This window comes from Hyperoodon ampullatus (genome assembly GCF_949752795.1).
Source record: "Hyperoodon ampullatus genome assembly, chromosome: 1".
NCBI classification, from domain to species: Eukaryota; Metazoa; Chordata; class Mammalia; order Artiodactyla; family Ziphiidae; genus Hyperoodon; species Hyperoodon ampullatus.
This window is the reverse complement of record NC_136914.1, coordinates 127,782,796-127,804,576: the sequence shown is the minus strand read 5'-3', so window position 1 is coordinate 127,804,576 and position 21,781 is coordinate 127,782,796. Positions and strand designations below refer to the sequence as shown.

The 21,781-nt window shown below is 54.4% G+C and overlaps 1 protein-coding gene across 1 annotated transcript in view; it reads right to left on the bottom strand.

The window, feature by feature from the left end:
* The window catches only part of ABLIM2 (actin binding LIM protein family member 2), a gene marked incomplete at its 3' end in the record, with an annotated part of 152,975 nt that overhangs the window by 89,159 nt on the left and 42,035 nt on the right, over positions 1–21,781 (bottom strand). Inside the window, exons 2-4 of the mRNA XM_079700805.1 lie at positions 21,534–21,677; positions 13,055–13,238; positions 6,377–6,492 (exon numbers count right to left, since the gene is read on the bottom strand). Coding sequence (XP_079556931.1) covers positions 6,377–6,492; positions 13,055–13,238; positions 21,534–21,677 — 444 coding nt within the window. The remainder of the gene's footprint in view (positions 1–6,376; positions 6,493–13,054; positions 13,239–21,533; positions 21,678–21,781) is intronic.

Below are 21,781 nucleotides of genomic sequence, written 5' to 3'. Positions count from 1 at the left end.
GAGCCCCGATGCCTGTCCTCCGAGCGCTCGCCTGCCGGGGTGCCCCTCCCAGGAAGCCCTCTGGACCCGGCTTCTGAGCTCCTTCTGTGGCCATCCGTGCCACATCCCGGACATAGGATGCTGACCACCCGCGCTCGTACTCCTGGCCTCAGCCCAGGTTGGAGCTGGGCCCCAGGAAGTGCCTTCATCCCCGGGTGATGGGTGCCTGGTCTGGGCCCCTGACCGGTCTCCCCCCTGCCCCTCCAGCCACGCCCGTCCCTGATCAAGCCCCCCTGGGGTCACGGGTGCTCAGTACACAGCCCTGCTGCCTCCCGACCCCTCCAGCCACGGGCAGCCACACCGGGGGCTCCCACAGTCAATGCCACGTGTGCTGAAGGACCAGGGGGTGGAGCAGGCCAGGCGACGTCAGGGGCAGAGACAGGCACACTGCCTGGGGTGTGCGTGTGTGAACATGTCTGTATCGAGTATGTATACGTGTGTCTTATGTGCATGTGTTGTGTCTGATTAGGTGCACTTGTATCTTTGTGTGACTACATGTCTGTGTGCAAACAAGTATATCTGTATGTGACTGTGTGCAGGGGTGTGTGTGCATGAGTGTATCTGTGTATGCGTGTGTTAGTGCCTGTGTGTGTGATGTGTCGTGTGTATGCATGTGTATGTGTCTCTGTGTGAATGTGTGCCCCTGCGTGAGCCTATCTGTGTGTGTCTGTGTGTCTGTGTCTGTGCATAAATGTGTGTATGTAGGTCTATCCGTCTCTGCGTGTGTCTGTGTGTGGCTGCATGTGTGTGTCTCTATGTGTCTTGTCTGTGTGTGTGTGTGCCTAGTATGTCCGTGTATATCTGTGTGTGTCAGGGACATGACAAGGGTGGGGCCTTGGGGATCCCAAAGGGCCCTGATGAGCAGAGGCGAGCAGGGGGTGCCCTGAGGGACTCAGCAGCTCCCAGGCTCAGCCAGGCAGGGACCCCCCTACCCTAGATGAAAGAATGAGGCCCAAGGTCCAGCAGCCTGGCTCCAATCCTGGCCCTACTTCTCGGGGTCACACTGGACAAGCCTCTTTCCTCTCCGTGTGGAGCCCTGTTTCCAGCCAGGGGGTGGGGCGGGGCAGTCACATTCAGCGACAGATCTCATATGAAGACAGCAGAGCCTGCACATCTAGGTGCTGATGCTGCTGGGACACGTCCGACGCACCGTGGGCTCTCCAGACTCTGCTCTGACAGGGATTTGCTCTCCTTCTGGGCAGAGCCCACCATCACGTTATCTTTAAGAATAAAAAATATTTAATATCTACAGAACTGTTGGTCAAACTAGATTTCTTAATTTACCACACTGTCAAATCCACTGGCAACTTTGGAAAAGACCTGAAGAACAGGCTCAAACCCCAAGGTCCAGGGCTGGGAGGGAAGAGGGGACCTCCCAGCCATCTCAGGATCCTGGAGCCCAGCCAGGCTGGCGGCAGAGAAAAGCTCAGTGAACGAACGCCTGAATGCATCGGAGCCAAGAGGAAGCTCCCTCCTCAAGTTCAGGAGGCATCGAGACCCCTCCCCTCCCGCCCCCTCAGTCCATCCCCAGCAGAGCAGGGCCGACACCACCTTCCAGTGCTGGATCCGTGCAGCTTTGACTCTGGGCCCTCACCTAGCGGGTGACTGCGGGCACACATGGTACACTCTGTGCCAGCACCTCTCGACCAGGGCCATTTTGCTCCCGGGGGCTTTTGGCCGTGTCTGGAGACAATTCTGGTCCTCCCAACTGGGCGTGGAAGGTGGGGGTCGTGCCCCAGGGGCCCGGAGGCCAGGAATGCTGCTCAACACCCTCCAGGGCACAGGTTGGCCCCCACCACAAAGAATCGTCAGGCCCCAAATGTCAACAGCGCTGAAGTCGAGAAAGCCTGCTCGGAGCCTCGGTCCAGGTCTTCGTAGACGGGCAAAGCAAAGGAGCATCCCGGACCACGCTGGGCCTGGGGAGAGGCAGGGCACGGCAGTGGCTGGAAACATGGACCTTGGAGCCAGGCTGCCCCCGCCAGCTGTGTGACGATGACCGAGTCACTTCACGTCTCTGTGCCCACTAAGACAGGGACGCATTTTATGGGGGTAGTAACAGTACCAGCCTCACGCAGCTGTCATGAGCTAACAGAGACAGGCCTGTGGTATGAAGGACGCGTTTGAGGAATGAATAAGCGCACATGAGCCAAAGGCTCGAACTATTACCGCTGTTGTCTCGAGGGGGATACCTTGTGAGGGGCCGATTCCCTGTGGGAAGCCCCCCGCTCTGCCACTTCCTGTATCAGCAGTGTGCCCTCCCCCAGGGCAGGGTCCAAGGCTCCAGGCAAACGTGCCACCTGCAGCCGAGGGGGGACGTGGCCCGCACCTCCACACCGCCTCCTTGTCCCCATCGACTCGGGGTAGAGTCTCACTAATAGTGAGCCGTGAACGTAGAGGCCAGAGCCAGGTGCGAGGACTGTTGTCATGGAAACGGCAATCATCATTTTCTAAACACATCTGGAGCTCAGCATAGCTTCGCAGGGCTTTGCAAATGACAGGTGAATCTTCTGTGATGAATCCGCTCGACAACAGCTGTCAATGCGCAGCCGTCCTTGTGGGAGTGTGCCCCCACTGCCCGGGGGCAGAAGGGAGACACACTTTGGCCTGGAAGGGTCAAAGCCTGCCATCCACTCGCCCTCATGCCCTGGGCCTGGCTCTGCCATCACAGCAACAGGATGGACCTGGGCCCCTTCCCCAGCATGACCCTTCTAGAACCTTCCAAAAAGTTTCCTTGTTTCCCCTCAAGTGCCCCCTCCTCTAGCAGACGTGGTCATGGGTTCAAAGGCCCAGCTCTGCCACTAACTCGCATGGGACCCAGGACGTGTCAGGTGCCTCTCTGAGCCCCAGCTGTGGACTCGGGGTGGGAGTGGGGTGCAGGATCAGACTCCCTCGCCCACTGTCCTCCTCAGATCTGACTGGGAGTGGAGGGGGGTCTGGGTCGAATCTGAGATTGACCTTTGATGACAAGGAACCGACTGGGTTCTAACTTTAAAATGCCTGAGACGTTACGGGCTTGGCTTGCGATTTCTCTAAGGAGCCCGGGCCAAGCAGGAGGGGCTGCGAGCATCTGCTGGGAGAGATAAAAGAGGTTCAAGTGCATCCCACCCACTGGGCTCTGCACTGAACTGGCGACTCGACCCCCTGACTGCAACGCGGTGGCTGGGGGGCGGGGAGTGGCGGCCAGGAGGGACATTGGTTCCTGGGGGCTACAGCACCCTACAAGGCAGATGCACCCCACAAGGCAGCCACTGCACCCCACAAGGCAGCCCGTGTGCCTGCTCCCCCCATGGGGCCCAGCCCCTCCTCATCTTTCCACGTCATCCCCTCATTTAACCTCAGCCTTGCCACAAGAAAGGCTTACCCCATTTCCAGAAGGGGGACTGGGGCTCTGATCCCGTCACCCAACCCTGAGCACATGGACAGTGCAACCCCACGCGGGCGGAAGACACAGAGGCTCCAAGGGCCACAGCCCAGGTAGTGGGGATGCACGTCGGAAGGCCTGAGGACCCGCCCCATCCACAGGACGGCCCCTCATCGGCACACAGCCAGCAGAGGCCTTGGATGTCAGGGCCCTGCCCCTTCCCTCCCGACTCTGGTGGGCCTCCTGATCCTGGCTCCGAGTGTGATCCCAGGTTCCGGGTGTGACTCCATCCTGGCTGGGCTGGGCCCCAGCAGGTGGAGCCGAGACCAAGAACGGGCCACGGGGGCTCCTCAGCTTGGACAGGGCTGCCCCGGTCCAAGGCCCCACATTCCCAGCTCCTGGCTGCTGCCACACCAGACTGCCCCTCCGGGCCACCGCCCACACCCACTGCTGACCCCATATCCACTCCCAAGGCCTGGAGAGGGGACACAGCGTGCCCAGGGCACCCAGGTGGCGAGTGGTGGGGTCTATTCCTCACAGCCGGGCTCAGAGCTGCACCCTGATTGGAGTGGCGCTGGGCCTCTCTGAGGGCTGCCCTGTGACCAGCTCCAACCAGCAACCGGTTCAGAGCTGGAGAGTCCGGGAGGAGCCTGGAAAAGGGGAGCCTGGATGGGCGCCCAGCGGGCTCTCCAGGAGGAGACCCTCCCCCCAGGGCAGTCGGGGAGGCAGTCCAGGGCAGAAGCAGCACGGAAAGCTCAGGTGCAGCGGAGGAGCTGGCCACGCAGAAGGAGTAGTGCACCACCCCAACCCGGGGAAGGCGTGGGCATCCAGCAAGAAGCACTGATCCTGTTACTAAGCAACAGGCTCAGGCCAATGAGGGAAGCTCAGGTCCCTGGGACCAAGCCTGACTTCCACGGGAGCAGCCGGCCACTCTCCGCTTCCCCCAGGGAAGGTGGCCCCCAAAGGTGGCCATCTGCAGCTTTCCACCCTATGCAAGAAGGGCTGCGTCCCTCCCCCAGCTGCCACCACCTGCAGGGCAGACCACGCTGCTCAGGCTCACATTCCTAGCAGGCTCCCAAGCCACCTCGGCACTACCTCCCTCAACAGCCATCTATGGCTCCTTGTTGCCTCCAGGATGCAGCTGGAGCTCCCTGGCATGGCTTTGCCGCCTGGTTTCTTCACTTCCATTCCCTGCTCCCACACAGCACCCCCCTTGTCCACTCACATGGGGGTGGCAGTTGGGCCCAGCTCATGCAGTGACCTTCCCTCAATGCCTATTTAACGAAAACCTGTGTTTTAGGTTTCAGAACAAAGGCCATCTCTTCAGAAAGCCTCTGGTCACATTAGGTCAGGCTCCCCTGCTTTGGACTTTAAAGGACTTGGCTCAAACCTCAGCCCCACTTCTCCCTAGCTGGACACTGGGCACCCAGCACTTCCCCTGCTCTCCACCAGGCTCAGGGCACTTATGCTCGTGCAGAAAGAGGGAGGGACTCCTGCCTGGCCAGGCTGCTCTGGGGACAAAAGGAGGTGGGAGCTGGGAAGACAATGCAGACATCCACACAGAAGCCAAGAGCTGGTGATGAATGTTTAATGCCTTCTAGGCACAGAAATGGTTCTAAGCCGGGGATCATCACCATGGACTGGGAGAAGGGATAGGTTATAGAAGGGGTAGGTTATAGACCCATCTGGGGGTGAGGGCAGCATTTGTTCTTTGAAAACACAAATTTGATATTTTAAAATAAATTTCCATTTGGAGAGGGCAGCCTTTCTGCCCATGACATTTTAAAAAATCTCAGACAATGAGTCTGTGATTGGGCATATTTCCCTTTTTACTTTGGCTGCCAGGAAGCTCTGGACAAACTCTTCAAACTAATCCCCGCCTTTTCAAATTCTGCTGTAGTTTTTGATTACTATTTCAGCCTTAATGATAATAGGGCTGTTTGTTGAAGCAAATTCTCAAAAATTTAATCAATCCAGACCTCAGCTGGAGAGAAAGTTTTGAGTGGAGAACTCTCCTAGCAGACCCCAAAGCAACAGCCTCACCAACTGCGACTGCTGTGAGCTTGCCTCCCCAAGGGATGAAGGCTTCGCCTCATTTCCCAGATAAAATTATTACCAGCCCCTGAAGCCAACACTCGGCTCCTGGGAGGACGTGCAGTCTCCTCTGTACAGACTTTCAGTGTCGCGGACAAGGAGGCGGGAGAGGACAGGAGAGTGAGGAGAGCCAGGGGCTGGCTCTGGAAGTCAATACAAACCCCTCCTATGTCCCAGGACACGTGGCCCTGGCACTGGGGACACCACAGCCACCTTGCACACAGGGTGGGCTCTGAACACCCCGTTTCTGCAGTGGGAGCCTGGTGGGAGCAGTCTTGGGTCGCTGGGCTCCCTCCCCGTCCCTGTGTCCCATCTCTGGTCCCGGAAGAGCCACCCACAGGGAAAGGCCAGCGCCCTTCTGCTCCCGCCTCACTCTCCGCCCCACATCCACAAGCTCCTGACATGCCCCTGCTACTGGTTCTTTTTCACTAACAACCTCCTTCTTCATTCAAGAAGCATGTATTGAGCACCCACTGCATACGCACCCTGGCCCAGCTCCCAGGGGTCGGAGCAGATAATCCAAGAGCCCCAGACCACAGGAGCCCAGAGGTCACTGTTCTCCTAATGGCTCTCCCAAAGGGCTCCCGGATGCTCTGGAAATAACTGTGGGGGGCTGAGTGTGGGTGCTGGAGGGAGAGGGCCAGAAGGAGGCCAGAAGGCTTCCTGGAGGAGGTGGGCTAGAGCCGGGCTGAAAGATGGAGGAGAGGGCACAGGTTGAGCAAAGGCTTAGAGGCAGGAGTACCCCAGAGACGCCTGGCCTTGGTTCCCTTCGTTGTGTTCATCCACAGTTATTCACTTCCACTACTTCTGGTCCCAGTGTTGTCAGGCTTGCCACCCAGCACTGCCAAGCCCCCTCCACCACGCCACTCTGCGTCCACTTACTCCAGAGGCCCTGGGACAGGGGCACGCTGCTGCCCGCTGATGTGGGCAGGGAGCACTTCTGGCACATGCATTCCTTGCCGTTGAAGGTCACTCGGTCCCCGGGCGGGAAGGGCAACCTGAAATAAGACAGTGCATTACCAGCCAGGACCACCTCCTGGCTCTTCTCCTGGGTGGGGGGAGCCTCATCCTAGACACCATGCCGTCACCTCCCCAGGGACCACAGGCCCAGGACGCTGGGTGTCTGCATGCAGGCGCTGCCGTGGCCCCGCTGGGTGACCTCAGGCTGGTCACTGACATTTTAGCCTTAGTTTCCCCATCGGCACCGGCAGGCAGAATCACGGTGCAGTGGGCCGGAGCAGTGGGGGCCGGCCAGTGCTTGCACATGGCGATCAACTGGGCAGTCTCAGCCATTGGCCTCCTCCATCCAACCTTGCCTCCTCTGACCGCCCAGGATGCTTTGTCAGTTCAATCCTCATGGCAACAGCACCGTTTACTGAGCACCTACTAGGTGCCAGGCCAGGTTCTATGACAGATTCCTTAATGCCTGCCTCATCTGTCACCTTTAAGATGCTTGCCCAGGTTGGTCTTTGCTTCATTTTTCTCTATGGGTGAGAAAATTGAAGTTTAGAGAGGATAGTTGACTTTTCCAAGGCCACACGGCTGCTGCCTGTCAGAACCAGACTCAAACCAAGACCTGTCTGGCTCCAAAGCGCCATGATTTGCCTACCTGGGTCTCTCAGAAAGCAGTGCTGCTATGCAAGACTGTATGCTGGATTCCGTCTTTAAAGTCTGGCATTTTGTTCATGGATTTTTTTTTGCATTAATTTCAATTTTTAAAATATCACATTAAAGTATCATTTACCTTGATCATTTTTTTGGCCTCCCCTTAAACTCTGCATCCAAAGCGAGTAACCCACTGGCCGCACCCTAGTCCCAGCCCTGGGGCAAGGTGAAGTTACGGCCCTGGGCTGCCCAAGCGAGGCCAGTGGGGGCAGCAGAGCCGGCCCACCTGCTTCAGCCCCGGAACCTCCCCTCTGGTGACAGAGGTGGATCGGGTGCCTGCCTCTGGTGAGCTAGGGTCTGGCCACCTACTGCCACTGGGCCACTTCCTCCCCCAGTTCAGCCAGGCAAGAGAACCTGAGCCCTGCGGGCAGCAGTCTCTGAATTATCTGGACCAGGGCATGCCCCGTCCTCTGGCTTAAGCCTTTGTCGTGCCCCCCTGCCTCCTTCGGGACTGGACAATGCCAGGCAAAGCCAGGTGCTCGACATGTCACTGTCAGTGAATGAATGAGCAAGTAAGTGAACACGTCAATAACTGAAGGTCCCCCTGGAGGCCTAGCTTAGCCGCCTTCCCCTGCAGGGCCTCCTCTCGGAGCCTGCCTGGGTCACGCCGGCTCCAGTCCAGCCCCCACTCTGCGACCAGAAGAGCTTTCTGACCCATGAGGCTGCCAAGCTTTGCCGTGAAAAAGCCCCGCCATGGCCCCCCACTTTGTGGGGCTGGCGTTCAGGGCCCTAGGTGGATTCAGCAGGTGTGTTCTTGGGCCCCAGCCAGCCAGTCTCGGCTCTTAGGGACCAAGGACATATATAAGCTGAGCTGGCCCCCGTCCCAAGACTTGCAAGATGGTCCTGCCGCTCTCCATCCTTCAGCTGCCCTGGCAGCTATCTGACGCCGTGCACTGCATCATGCGTAGTTAGTGCTGGGGTCTACCTCTCTCCCGCTTGCTGTCTTGCAGCCGCCTTGGTAATGGCGGGTCTTGGGCCACAGCGGGCGTCCCTTGCCATCCCTGGATGCACTCAGAGAGAATCTCTGGCTGTGTAACCCAGAGCAAGCTGCTTAACCTCTCCGAGTTCCTGTTTCTCACTTGTAAAGTGGGACTAAGAACATCTGTGTCTCAGGGCTGTTGTTCATCCATCCATGCATCTGACCTATAGCATGGAAAGCTCTAGCATTATGCCTGGGGCCCAGGAGGGGCTGAATGAATGGTAGCTATTATTTTATTAATTCAACTTCATTGAAGTATATTTTGACAAATGTACACACTCATGTAACCAGGACCACAGTCATGGTATGGGACATTTTTGTCCACTGTAAAAAGCCTGCTGTGACCATCCACACTCATCCCCCACCCCGGCCCCAGGTGGCTATGATCGGCATTCTGTCCCATGGATCAGACTTGATTTTCTGGAACTGCATATAAATGGAAATCACACAGTATGCAGTCTTTGATGTCTTGTTCTGCTGCATGTTTTTGAGATTCACTCACACGGCTGCACACACCACTGGTTTGTTCTTTTTGATTGTCAAATGCTGCTCCTTTGCACAGATGAGCTGTTCATGTCCAAGGACATTTGAATTCTTTCCAGTTTGGGACTGTTACAAATAAAGGTGCTAAGAACGTTTACTGACAAGTCTGTGTGGACGTGTGCTTTTGTTTCTCCTGGGTAAATACCTAGGAGTGGAATTGCTGGGCCATGTGCTAACTGTGTATCTAACTTTACAAGAAACTGCCAAACTGCTTTCTGTAGAGGTTGTACCACTTTGCCTTCCCACCAGAGACGTGTGACAGTTCCTTTCACTCTGTATCCTCACCAACACTTGACACTATCCATCTTCTTACTGTGAGTCATTCTAGAGGACATTGGATGGTATTTCAACAAGTTTTAATTGGAATTCCCCGATGACTAGTGATGTTAATTGTTTCATTTGTTTATTGGTCATTTACATACATTTTTGTGGAGTATCTGCTAAACTCCTTTGCACATTTTTTTTCTTATTTTGCGGTACGCGGGCCTCTCACTGTTGTGGCCTCTCCCGTTGCAGAGCACAGGCTCCGGACGTGCAGGCTCAGCGGCCATGGCTCACAGGCCCAGCCGCTCCGCGGCATGTGGGATCTTCCCCCACCGGGGCACAAACCCACGTCCCCTGCATCAGCAGTTGGACTCTCAACCACTGCACCACCAGGGAAGCCCCTTTGCTCATTTTTAATAGTTTTTTTGGTCTTCTTATTATTGAGTTGTAGAAGTTCTTTATATATTGTAGATACCTGTGTTTCACCAGATATATATCCTCTATTAAGCTGATGCCTTGCTTTTTCATTTTCTTGAGATCTTTTGGTATTATTTTTCTTCACTTTTCTATAGTGTGGGTCTGCTGGCAACAAATCCTCTTAGCTTTTGTGTGTCTGCAAAAGTGTTTTGCCTTCATTTTGTGTATTGACAGCTTTACTAACATTATTTTATTCACATGCCCTATAACATTCACATACCATTCAATGTGTGCAATTCAATGGTTTTTAGTGTATTCAGAGTTGTGAATACACAATCAAATCCCCGCAATCAATTTGAGGACATTTTTCATCACCCCAAAAAGAAATGCAATACCATTTGGCAGTCATGCCTTCATTTCTGAAAGTTTTTTGTGGGGGAGGCTTGGTATAGAATTGTTTGATAGATTTTTTTCTTTCAGCTCTTTAAAGATGATGTTCTATCATCTTCTGGTGCACACTGTTTCAGATGAGAAGTCTGTAGTCATTCTTCTGTTCCATTTTACATACTGGGTTGTTTTGTTCCCCACTTACTGCTTTTAAGATTTTCTTCTTATTACTGTCACTCAGAAGTTTGATTATGATGAAGTTGGTAGGTTTTTGCTGTGTTTATTCTGCTTGGGACTCACTGAGATGAGTTTATAGTTTTCACCAAATTTGGACATTTTCCAGCCATTATTTCTTCAAAAATTTTCAGTCTTCCCCGCTCCCAATCTAGACAGAAAAATTTATATCCACAGATCGCTGAGTCTCTTTTCATATTTTTCAGTCCTTTTTCCTGTCATTGCTTTAGTTTGAATAGTTTCTATTGTTATGTTTTCAGGTTCACCCATCTTTTCCTCTATAATATATAATCTACTGCTAATTCCTTTCAGGGAATTTTTTATTTCAGAAATTTCAATTTTCATTTCTATAATTTCCATTTGCTTTCTTTTCATGTCTTCTATAATGCTCCTACTTATGTTCATGTTTTCCTCTGAATATTTAAATATATTTACATCAGCTGTTTTAAAGTCATCGTCTGCTAGTTTCACCATTGATCTCTTTTCTGGGTCTGTTGCTATTGACTGATTTTTCTTCCGGCCCTGGGTCACATTTTCCAGCTTCTTCTTATGACCAGTCACATTTGATGGGTGTTGGACATTGTCAATTTTATGTTGTTGAGGGCTGGGTTTTCTTCTCTTTCTACAAAGAGTGTTATACTTTACTTTGGCAGGCAGTTAGCTCACTTGCAGACCAGCGTGATCTCTTTGAGGCTTGTTCTTGAACTTTGAGCAGGTTTATGCCTTCACTCTAGGGCAATTTCAGTTCCACTAATAAGGCATGATGCTTTTGGTGTCCCCACTGCATGCCTGGGTGTTCCACAAGGATCTCCACCTGGCCAGAACTTGAATGTCTCCCAGCCCTGGGAATGTTTAGCTTACGGCAACCTGGTCATTTTTTGCCCAACCTTGTGAAATTTCCTGTCTATATGGCTCCGTATTTAGTCCAAGAGTCAAAGGCACCTCTATGCAGCTCTCCTGAGGTCTCGCTGTGCATAGCTCTCTCCCCTCTGCTATGCTGTTCTGCCTCTCACATCACTGTCTCTTAACTTGGGGAGGATGCCATGCCCTACTTGGTTCCCTTCTTGTCCTCTGGTTCAAGAAACAGCTTCCAGGCAGAAAGCTGGGTGGTCACAGGGGTCCCTTCATTCGTCTTCCTTCTGTTAGTCCTGAGCTGCCTGTGCCCCAGTATCTCAAAACAGTTGTTTTGTATATTTTTTCCAGTTTTCTAGTTTTTTATAGTGGGTGGATAAGTCCAGGCCCAGTGACTCCAGCACGACAGAGCTGTCAGCTATTATTTTTAAAATATAGGATTACAGAGGTGATCTTTCAAACCCACTGTGTTTATGTCACCCCTTGTCTCTAAGCTACGTGCACAGAAATCAAACATGCAGATTATCCTTGGGGGAACCTTGACCCACGCACACTGCAATGACACACAGTGACTCTTCCGTTAGAAATGTCCCTTGTCATTGCTCCTTCCTGGCCCAGCACCTCCTCCCACCCCCACCCCCAACAAAAGCTTCCCTTTCCGCCTAGAGCACGTGCCACAACTACAGAAAACAGCGGTAACGACACTCAACAAGTCCCCTTTCAACTGGGTGTGGTGAGACAGAGAGAACAGACAGAGAATAAACTCTGGGGGTTTCATTCTTTGTTTTCTAGACAGAACATTCCCCCTGGGAGCAATGTGTCTGGGGCTGTGGTGGGTGGGAGGGAGGGAGGGAGGGAGGGGGGAGGCAGGATGTCCACATGGGAGGGCTGCCTGCTGCTGCCCCCAAGCCCCAGAGGTGCAGGGCAGAGAGGGGAGCGGGTGTAGCCTTGCTGCCGGGGCTGAGGACCTCATTCTGTCTCTAGCGGCCATTCACTGGACACCTGCTCCGTGCCAGGCGGCAAGAGAAGAGTCAGATCCAGTCCCTGCCCACGTGGTGCTCCCGTCAAGCAGCTCCGGGACACAGTGCTAGAGAAGGGTTGTAGGGCCCAGGATGCAGAGGGGCCGTGAGGAGGGAGAGGGAGGGGGCTGCTTTCCCGAGGGAGGCTGGGGGGAGGCAGCTCTTGCTGCACTGCTGTGTCCCCAAGTGCTGCGCCCGTGGGGTCTGGGCTAATGCAGCTCCAAGTCACCAGAGCCAGCCTGGGGCCTGGCCCACGTAGGTGCTTAGAAAAGCCTGGACGAATGAATGAATGAATGAACAAAGGAATGAAGGGACTGGAACAGACTGTGAAGCTCCTCTCAGCCAGGCTGGGAGGCTCAGACTTTCTCGTGGAGGCCAGGGGGGTGGCGCGGAGGAGTGACAGGCAGAAGGAAAACAGGGGCCCCAGTGTGGAGGCCTCGACAGGACTCCAGGCAGGTGAGTTCTGGGTCTGAGTAAGGCAGTAGCTGGGCAGATTTTGGAAGTTCATGGCGGGGGACCTGGGAAGACGCCCATGCTTGGGGCCCGTGTGCCTGGTGGGTTGGGCGCCAGTGCCACCTACAGATCAGGGACTTGGGTAGAGAGAGGCGGGGTGCGCAGGTGGGATGTGCCAGGACAGTGGAGGAGAGGGGAGCGGCAGTGGGTGGGCACGGAGAGGCCAAAGTGTGGACACTGCAGGCACCAGTGTGAGAGGAGACAAGGTGGAGGCTGCGGATGGGAGAGGGCTGGTGGGGGAGGGCCGAGAAGGCACAGGCGGGGGGAAAGCACCTCCCCAGAAGCCGTCAGAGGCCTCGTGCTGGCAGCCTCAGAACCCACGGGCCTCTGCATCCCAGAAAGAGGGCTTGGTCCTGTGCTGCGGGCAAGGGGTGGGGGCCTGCAAGGTGTGCCTCGGAGCAGGGCCAGGGTCCACCTGCCATCCCTTGGCTGGGTCCCACCTCCCTCCCGGCCATATGAGACAATGGGAGGGAGGGAAGGAGGGAGGGAGGGAGGACGGAGGAGGGAGGAGAGAGGAGGGAGGGAGGGAGGGAGGATGGATGGAGGAGTGAGGAGGGAGGGAGGGAGGAGGGAGGGAGGATAGAGGAAGGGAGGAGGGAGGGAGGAGGGAGGAGGGAGGAGAGAGGTGGGAGGAGGGAGAAGGAGGGAGGAGGGCCGGGGAGGAGTGGTTGCAGGTCCCGCACTCACCGGCAGACGGCGCACACGAAGCAGCCGGGGTGGTAGGTCTTGCCCAGCGCTGACACCACCTCGCCCTCGATGAACTGGTCGCAGCTGAAGCAGCGGGTTCCGTACAGTCTCTGGTAGTCCTGGGTGCAGATGTACTCGCCCTGCCGCACGAAGAAGCCGCCCTCGGCCAAGTCACAGCCGCATTCTGGGGACACACGGGAGGGGCCGAGGTAGCAGGTGACCACCAGCTCCCCAGTCCCGACGGGCCCCAGGCGTATCCCTCACTACACACAGGCCTCGGTGCGAACTCAGGGTGGCTCGCTGAACCCTCGGGGGGCCAGCCCCCAAGCACAGACTCCAGCTCCGGCCCCTCAGCCTGGAGATGAGTGGCTTTTCTTGTGGAGGCTTCTAGAAAGGGGCACGGACCCAGGATGAGAAGCAGGCTGTGCTGAGGGGCCAGCCCAGTGCCTCCTCGCCTCCTGAGCCCACCAGGGATGCAGTGCTGATGCCCCATGAGCCCCCCCAAAACCCCGCTCCTCCAGGTGGGCTGTTCCCAGCAGGAAAATAACAGATGGGAGAGGCGGTTCACACCTGAGCACCTACTGCGTGCTAGGCCCTGTTCTGGGTGGGAGGATCCCCTGACCACAGTGAGGCTTCCTGACCCCCCTCCACCCGTCTCCCCCAACATGGACGAGGTCAGACCCCCTGCAAAAGGGAGAGAGGTTGGGCACACTCGCACTGACCCCTAATATACCTCCTGCCCCAGGGAGGACCTGGGGGACCGTGCCAGGCGGAGGATGGAGTGCCTGCCCTCAGGACAGGCCCCAGGGCACATGGGAACCGGGCTTGGTTCCAGAGGGAGCAGCCTACACGCCCAGTTGGCCCCAGCCCCTCCCTGCGGAGACCCAGCCTGCCAGCCCGTCAGGGCGGAGTTTTGGGGGTTGCAGCCCCCTAGCCAGAGCCTTGAAATACCATGTAGCCCATCTTTGAATCAACGCCTAAAAATTTTCATCAAAACTTTAACTGATTGCAGAGGATGTACTTTCTGGTGAACTCTAAGTATTGGCATCTTTAAATTTAACTAGCAGATCGTAGATGCCGAAGCAAGACCACCGACCTCTGTTTTAAAAACCCAAAGACAGGCTCTGAGTAAAAGCAGGCATTTCACCTTGTTCCTCTTTTGCTAGGAAAGCCTATTTCCATCTCTTTCCCCACAGAACTGCATGCACATGTGACGTGTTTTAGAGATGGAAAGCGCCTATGGTTCTCTGCAACAAAAATCCCTCAGTCTACGTGGAAATTGAGTTATTAGGAATTTCTTATGGTCACAAGGCTCTAAATATTTAATAGCTTATTCTGGATAGGGTTGTTATGACAGCTACTAGTATAAAGCTATCAAAACAACACATATGTTGTAAATTTTGGTAAATTATTATTACGTGGATAGAGGACAAGCTTTTCACAGTGCAGCTCCTGATGACACGGATGGTGGTGGTCGAGGGGAGTTCCTGGTGTCTGGTCAAGGGAGCCCCGGCTTTTAAACTCCACCTTGGTCGGTGCCCTGGGGGATCGGAAGGCGAGGGCAGCCGAGCAGCCTTCCTCCACTGCAGGTGGCTTCTCAGGCTGGTCAGTTTGGGAAGAGCATCTGTGGGAGTCTGAATCTCCAAGGGTCTTGGGGTCCCCGGGGGTCAGGTCTGCTTGGTCTGGTCAGCAGTGCCCTTTCAGCTCATGCACCGGTCAGTGCACACGACCCGGGACCTGGGGGCTCCGGATGCCTCTGCCAGGTGGGACCCACTCAGCTCAGCTCCCACCCCTACACAGGGCGAGGCGGTGGGCCTCTCCCGGGTGTCCCTGTCCCCTCGCCTGGGCCGCAGGGCTGCACGTGCTGTTCCCCGGTTACAGCCACCAGAGTGGTTGGAAATCCTTCCTTCCACATCGCCAAGGAGCTGTTGGCTCTTCAGACATAAAGCTGAGCAGCTGAAAGCCCAGACTCCAGGGCTGCCTGGGGGATGCAGGCTCCACTCGTGCACTATGCTATGTGCCCCTGGGCAAGTCCCTGATCTCTCTGGACCCCCAAGTCCTCATCTAGGCCTACACAGAGGTGAGAAGGGCAGCACAGAGGCACATCCTATGCTAGTGTGACATAAGTCCCAAGTCGTGCGGGGCCACCATCCAGGCCATCGTTTTACTGACGTCACTCACCCAAGGAGGCCCGAGGCCGGTGCCCAGCTCTAAATCCTTCTCTCACCCAGCCCGAGAGTGAAAACCCTTTGTTCAATCTTGTACCACAGGGCTTCCCTCGTGGTGCAGTGGTTAAGAATCCGCCTGCCAATGCAGGGGACACGGGTTCGAGCCCTGGTCCGGGAAGATCCCACATGCCGTGGACAACTAAGCCCGTGCACCACAACTACTGAGCCTGCACTCTAGAGCCCATGAGCCACAACTACTGAAGCCCGTGCGCCTAGAGCCTGTGCTCCACAACAAGAGAAGCCACCGCAATGAGAAGCCCGCGCACCGCAAGGAAGAGTAGGCCCCACTCAACGCAACTGAAGAAAGCCTGCGTGCAGCAACAAAGACCCAACGCAGCCAAAATAAATACATTTATTTAAAAAAAGAAAATCTTGCACCACAGCGTAGGCCAAGCAGATGTACCCCGACTCGGGAAGAATAGGCTCCCTGAGGCCTCTGTAGGAGAATTAGTGTCTTTTTCAGTAAACGCAGCCTATAACAATTCAGCCCTTGAGTGATGGGCTGGTTCACAGACACCCCTGGCTCTGGTACTTGGCTCATTTTCTTTTTTTAAAGATTTATTATTTATTTATTTAATTTATTTTTGGCTGCGTTGGGTCTTAGTTGCAGCACACAGGATCTTCGTTGAGGTGCGCAGGCTTCTCTATAGTGGCGTGCGAGCTCCAGGGCTCATTTTCTAATCTTCTTAAAGATATGACGGTATTGACTGTTCCTCGAAGGAGAAAAATGTGAAGAGGGATATAGTGCCCCACTATAACCTGCATCTACATCACGGAGGCACCAGGAGACTGAATTAAAGCAGCTTTCCTGCCCCGAGAGCCGGGCCCGGCCAATGCCACGTCCTCCCTGCCCCGCCCCAGTCATCTCTGCTACTGACTGGATTGTAGCTGCCTGGGTCCACTAAGGTCAGGGCCAGACAGTAAACCCAGACCTCTGCCTGCTAAAAATAAAGAGTCCAAATTCGTTAATAATTTTTAACGTCTTAATCAAGACAATATATTCTCCTTAAATTCCATCTGTCTATCCAAGCAGCCGAGACCCAATGAACGGCACCGAGCAGCTGTGGGTGACCCGGAGCAGCCCGCCCCCCACCTTTGGCGGTCACTGTGGTCATTTCTGAGAAACGGTCGGGAGGGGGCGGGCCATGGTGGGAAGACAATCTGTACCACTTTCTGGAATACCCTTTGTCATCGACTCAAAAGAATGTGAAAACCGCTCCTACCCTTTGACCCAGTCGTCTCTCTCTGGGACTCTATCCCAAGGAACTGACCATGAACGTCCACAGAAGCTTTCTTGCATGGTGTTGGCTGCAGCATCACTACAGTATAATGTAGTAAATAAACGCTGGGCTTTAGAGACAGGCAGCCTGGGCATGAACGCTTCCTCCTGCTGCTTCCTGGCTGTGTGACCTGGGGCAAGTTACTTAACTTCTCTGAATCTCAGAGTCCTCATCTGTACCAAAGGGTTAACCATACTGATCGCTCATGGTTGTCACAATAAATCAGTGAGATGAGGCGTAGGAAACTGATTAGCCCAGTGCTGGGCTGGAATTGATGTAAACGTTTAACAGCTGAGGAATGGCTAAGTTTGCTGCAGGCCAGGCATCTGAAGGAATCTGGGTATATACTGAAATTGATGTTGAAGGATGTATGATAGGGAGAGGGCTTACACAGTCCCTTAAAGAGAATAAATCGGGACACAAAAGTAAATATACAACAGGACTTCAAATTGAAAAGACTCTTACAAAGGAAAAGATTGGAAGGCTCTCTACCCAAATACGGACGGCAATTCCCCTGGGGTGGTCACCTGAGGGATGCTCTTGTACTGGTGGATGGGAACAGGAGAGAGTGATCGATGTTAAAACACAAAGCAGACCGAGAACCCCAGGGCGTTCCTGTGAGTTGGAGGGAGCTGGCTCAGGGCAGCGTGGTCACTGCCAGCTCAGGTCCTAACCTAACCTCTGCCTCAGATGCTCCATCTGGAAATAACAGGCCCACATCACCGGAGATGCCTTCCTGCCGTGACTTTCCACAATTCTGCCATGTGATCCTGTTTCCATAAATGTCCCTGGAACGCAATTGTTTTGCCCCATTCCCTTGTCACCCCCAGTTGCTAAGACCAGCTCTGGGTGTGGCTCTTCATGGTCCCCATGGGGTTATGTCCTTGTGGACACCCCCACCTGCTGTTACCAAGTTACAGGCAGAGCTGGTGGCCTCTTCCCCCAACACACACACACACACACACACACACACACACACACACACACACACACACACACACACACACACACACACACACAGGCTTCCGTCCCTCCTGTTTCCTTCGCTCTTTCTGCAATCATGAGCGTGCTCAGTCCTGCTGCCACACAGATCAGAAAATGCCTGCTTTCCTGAGGTCACACATGGTTGTGGCCTCATCTTTTCATCATTTCAGAGTCGGGGCCCTTGTTTTCAAGGCACCACGACCAGGGCTACAAAAGATCCTGGTTGAAAACAAATGTTCTAGGGACTTCCCTGGCAGTCGAGTGGTTAAGACTCTGCGCTTCCGCTGCAGGGGGCGCCGGTTCAATCCCTGCTCGGGGAAGTAAGATCCTGTATGCTGCGTGGTGCGGCCCCCCTGCCACAAAAGTTCTAAAAGCGCAGAACTCCACTACACATAAAAGGTTAAGAGAACCAGATTTGTTTTTCTGTGCAAATTTCAGTTGTAACAATGGTAACAGATTTCATTTTTTCTTGAGGATGTACTATGTGCTGGATGTTTGCTATGTTTTTGTCTTACACAGATTCCCATTTTGTATCGTGAAACTAGAGCTGGCTGGATTTCAAGACAATCCAGAAGCAGATGCCCCCTCACACTCTCGTCCAAGCTGCCATGGTCTCAGGCTGGGGCCCAGGCCCTTCTCCCCACCCTGCCCTGGCCTCCCCTCATCAGCACAGCACCCAGTGGTCCATGAAACTAAAATGGACAGGATCCTCCTGTGTTCTTTCTCCCGCGGTGTCGGAGCCCAGGTCCTCACGAGGATCCCCTTCCCCCCAGCCTTCCCCCACTCCCCCTCCTCACTCTACTCCAGACACACAGGCCTCGTGCTGTCTCGGAACCTGCCAGGCACACTTCCCTGCTTCAGTGTCACTGCACTGGTTGCTCTCTCTGGCTGCAATGCTCTTCCCTCACCTCCTTCAAGTCTTCAAGCAAAGGTCACCTCCTCCACGAAGCCTGCCCTGATTACCCAATTTAAAATAGTAACTCCCCAGCAATCCCAGCCCTGTCTTTATCTTGCTCTTTGTCTTCCCGTTCCTAGTACTTCACTTTCAGCATATGATGAAATTTGCTTGTTTATTGTATCTAGTGCTTATTGTCTGTCTCCCTGCCCTAGAATGTGATCTCCACTAGGACAAGGATGTCTGTTTTGTTCATGGATGCATCCCAAGCACCCAGAGCATTGCCCAGCACGGAGTATGTGCCTAATCGGGTTGTTGAATGGAAACTGAGGCTAAGAAACATGTCTAAGATCCACATGAGCTGGGGGTAGAAAAGGTGGGAATTGAACCCAGACCTTCTGGCATCAAAGCCCAAGCTTGAGGCAGCCAAGATGGTCTGGAGAATTATGTGATTTCTTTCACAGATTTTCAGGTTTACGTAAACCAAGGCACATCAAGCCAGTCCCTGGGTGGCGGGAACCCAACACATTGGGATCTCTTGAATCAGAATTAGACACAATTGTCTTCTGGGCTAACAGATCCTGCTTCGGTTGGCCTGGCAACACACCCACCCAGGGATGAACATGGCTGGAGTCAGTCAGTCCCCATCCTCCCATTACTCTTTGCCGGTGGAGTGGATGTGTGACCTAGTTCTAGCCAGCGAGTCATACAGGAAGCCTGTGTGGGCTTCCAGGGAAAAGGTTCTCCTCCCTGATCGAAGGGAGATTACCCTGATTACCCAATCAGAGTAATCATGCAGGGGGAGGGCCCCTTTGCCTGTGCACACCCCTGCCCAACTTCTTCCCCAGGGCTGGGTGTCAACCTGTGAGGATGTGATGTTTGGAACTACAGCAGCCATCTCAAGACCATGAGGAGAGGCACTGCTGACATGTACAAGATGGGGGCGGGGAGTTGTGGGGGGGAGTGGAAAAAGAACTTAGTCTTTGATGACTTTTTTGAGCTGTTAAATTAACCAGCTCTGGGGGTGAAGAGGCTACCTCCAGAATTTCTCTTAAGATGATAAATATCCATGTAACTTAAGACACTATAAGTTGGGTCTTCTTTTTTATTCATCCAAGAGCACCCTCAATGATTCACAGACTTTGCATTTTCATGACAGCCTGGATAAAAGATCAACCTAAGACTATGCAATCCTCAAGCTTCAAAAAACACAACTTCTTAAAAGCTTGCAGGAAATCTCAGATACTCCCTGTCACCCTTCGGCAGGTGAAGCAGACATGCCACCTACTGAGGGCAGGGGCCCCGCTATGCCTGCAGGCTGACACGGCACCTGGCACAGAATGAATCTGTGGGTGAGTGGATGTGTGTCCGCCCCCTCCTCACTGGGATGCAGACCCTGCTGGGGGCCCTGCACCCCATCCCTCCACGCTGGGTCTGGGGCAGAGGTGAGGCTCATGGGAAGGGCTCCCCTGACTCTCACCAGCTGCTCCCACAGGTGACAACCAGGCGAGTCACACGTCACCCTTGCTTCCTCATCTTTAAGTGGAGACAACGCCTCAGCCCCCCCTAATACTGGAGGACTTTGGAAGAAAACACATGGAAAGCACTGAGCTCACAGGAAGCGCTCAGCAGAGGTGAGAGAAGGGCGAGAGAAGGTGAGAGAAGGAAGCCTCCTCGGCAGGACCAGTAGGCTCCCTGGCAGCCCCTGAGGTTCAGTCCCCCTCCTTCGGCCCCACTGCACCTTCCACACTGCACCCCACACCGCGGGCACAGGCCTGGCCACCTCCGACGGCCCAGCTCTCCTTTTCTTTCTTTGGCTGAACTTAGAGCCGAAACGCCACCTCCTCTGTGAAGCCTTCTCTGGAAGTTTCCAGATCCCTCCCGGTGGGCCACCTTCCCAGCACTCGACTTCTACCACTAACACCCAACTATTCCCGGCGAGCTGGTAGATTTATCTCCTCACCAGACCTCACCTGTCAAAGCTAAATCTCACGCCTTCCTACTTAGCGCTTTCCAAAGCGGGTCCTGGTGCACAATAGGGCCTCCTGAGACCATGGTGGGCTGAGGGCACTCAGGCAGTTAACGGGCCCCGTGGTGCTGAAAAAAGCCACAGCGCTGGATTATCTTACACGTGGTGTATTTCCCATCTTTGCCCATAAAGCCCAGGGGCTCACTGCCCCCGTGGCCCGTCAAGGCCCACAGGCGAATGTCTGTGCATCTCTGCACGACGTTTGAAACGTTGTTTCAAACCCACAGGAAAGCAGGCTGTGATGACACCGCTTGCTGTCCAGAGGTAAGGAGGGGTTTGCAGGGCCATTAAAAGAATTCTTTCTTTAAAACTGCAAGTTCTTTGGGTTTGGACACTGTGTCACATTGGTTTGATCTGCCCATCCCTTCCCCAAAATGCTACTTTCCATTTATTCTCATGAAACTAAATGCAAATACACGAAACCCCACTGTACATGACAGAATATGCACTAACTTGAGCGTAGGGAGAAAGGGCAGGCTGGAAGGATGCTCCGAGCAAAGCCCGGCTCAGATAGAGGGATTTCATGTGATTTGTTTTACTTTCTTCTTATCTTTTTGGTATTATCTGAATTTAGTGATATTCATGTTATTTTTTATAATCATAGAAAAAGCCATGTTCATTTGGAGTGAACAGTAACATTCTCAGCCCCGCTCTGGAAGGGTGCAGGGGCGCCCGAGGTTCGTGGCCCAGCTTAGGTCCTGTGCACCCTGTGGTGCTGAGTTCACGCCACCAGTGACGGCCATTTACTGTGTGGCTATGGGGCCCAAGTGGCCACTTTGCTCTGGCCAGTGGATCACGGACATGGCTACAGCCATCCGAGGACACTGCCCGGGACCTGGACCTCATCCTCTGACCCTCCCCCTTGGGCAGATGCCCCCGTCACCCCCATAAAGGACATGGGCCACGCTGACAAGATCACGTTGTCGTATGAAGGTTTGGGATCAGTTTTTCCAGCATCCCAGATCTAACGAGTTTCTGAGGCCCAGCGTGGCAGCTGGGAGGCGGGCTTGGCCACACGGCAGGGCCGTGCCTGGCCCCATCGCGGAGATGGGTCGGCGCTCACCTTTGCAGACGAAGCACTGGATGTGGAAGTACTTGCCCTGCACCCGCAGCACCTCCCCTCTGCACACGTTCCCGCAGGTGTTACACAGGATCGCCGTGCTGGCCGGCTTCTCCGGGGCACTGTGGGCAGCCTGGGGCTCCGACACTGTGGGGAAAAGGCACTGTGTTAGAAAGTGGGACATGCAGGGCACCGGTGAGCAAACCAGCGACCGTGCAAGGACTCGGGGCCCAATGCATCTCCCAGCACAA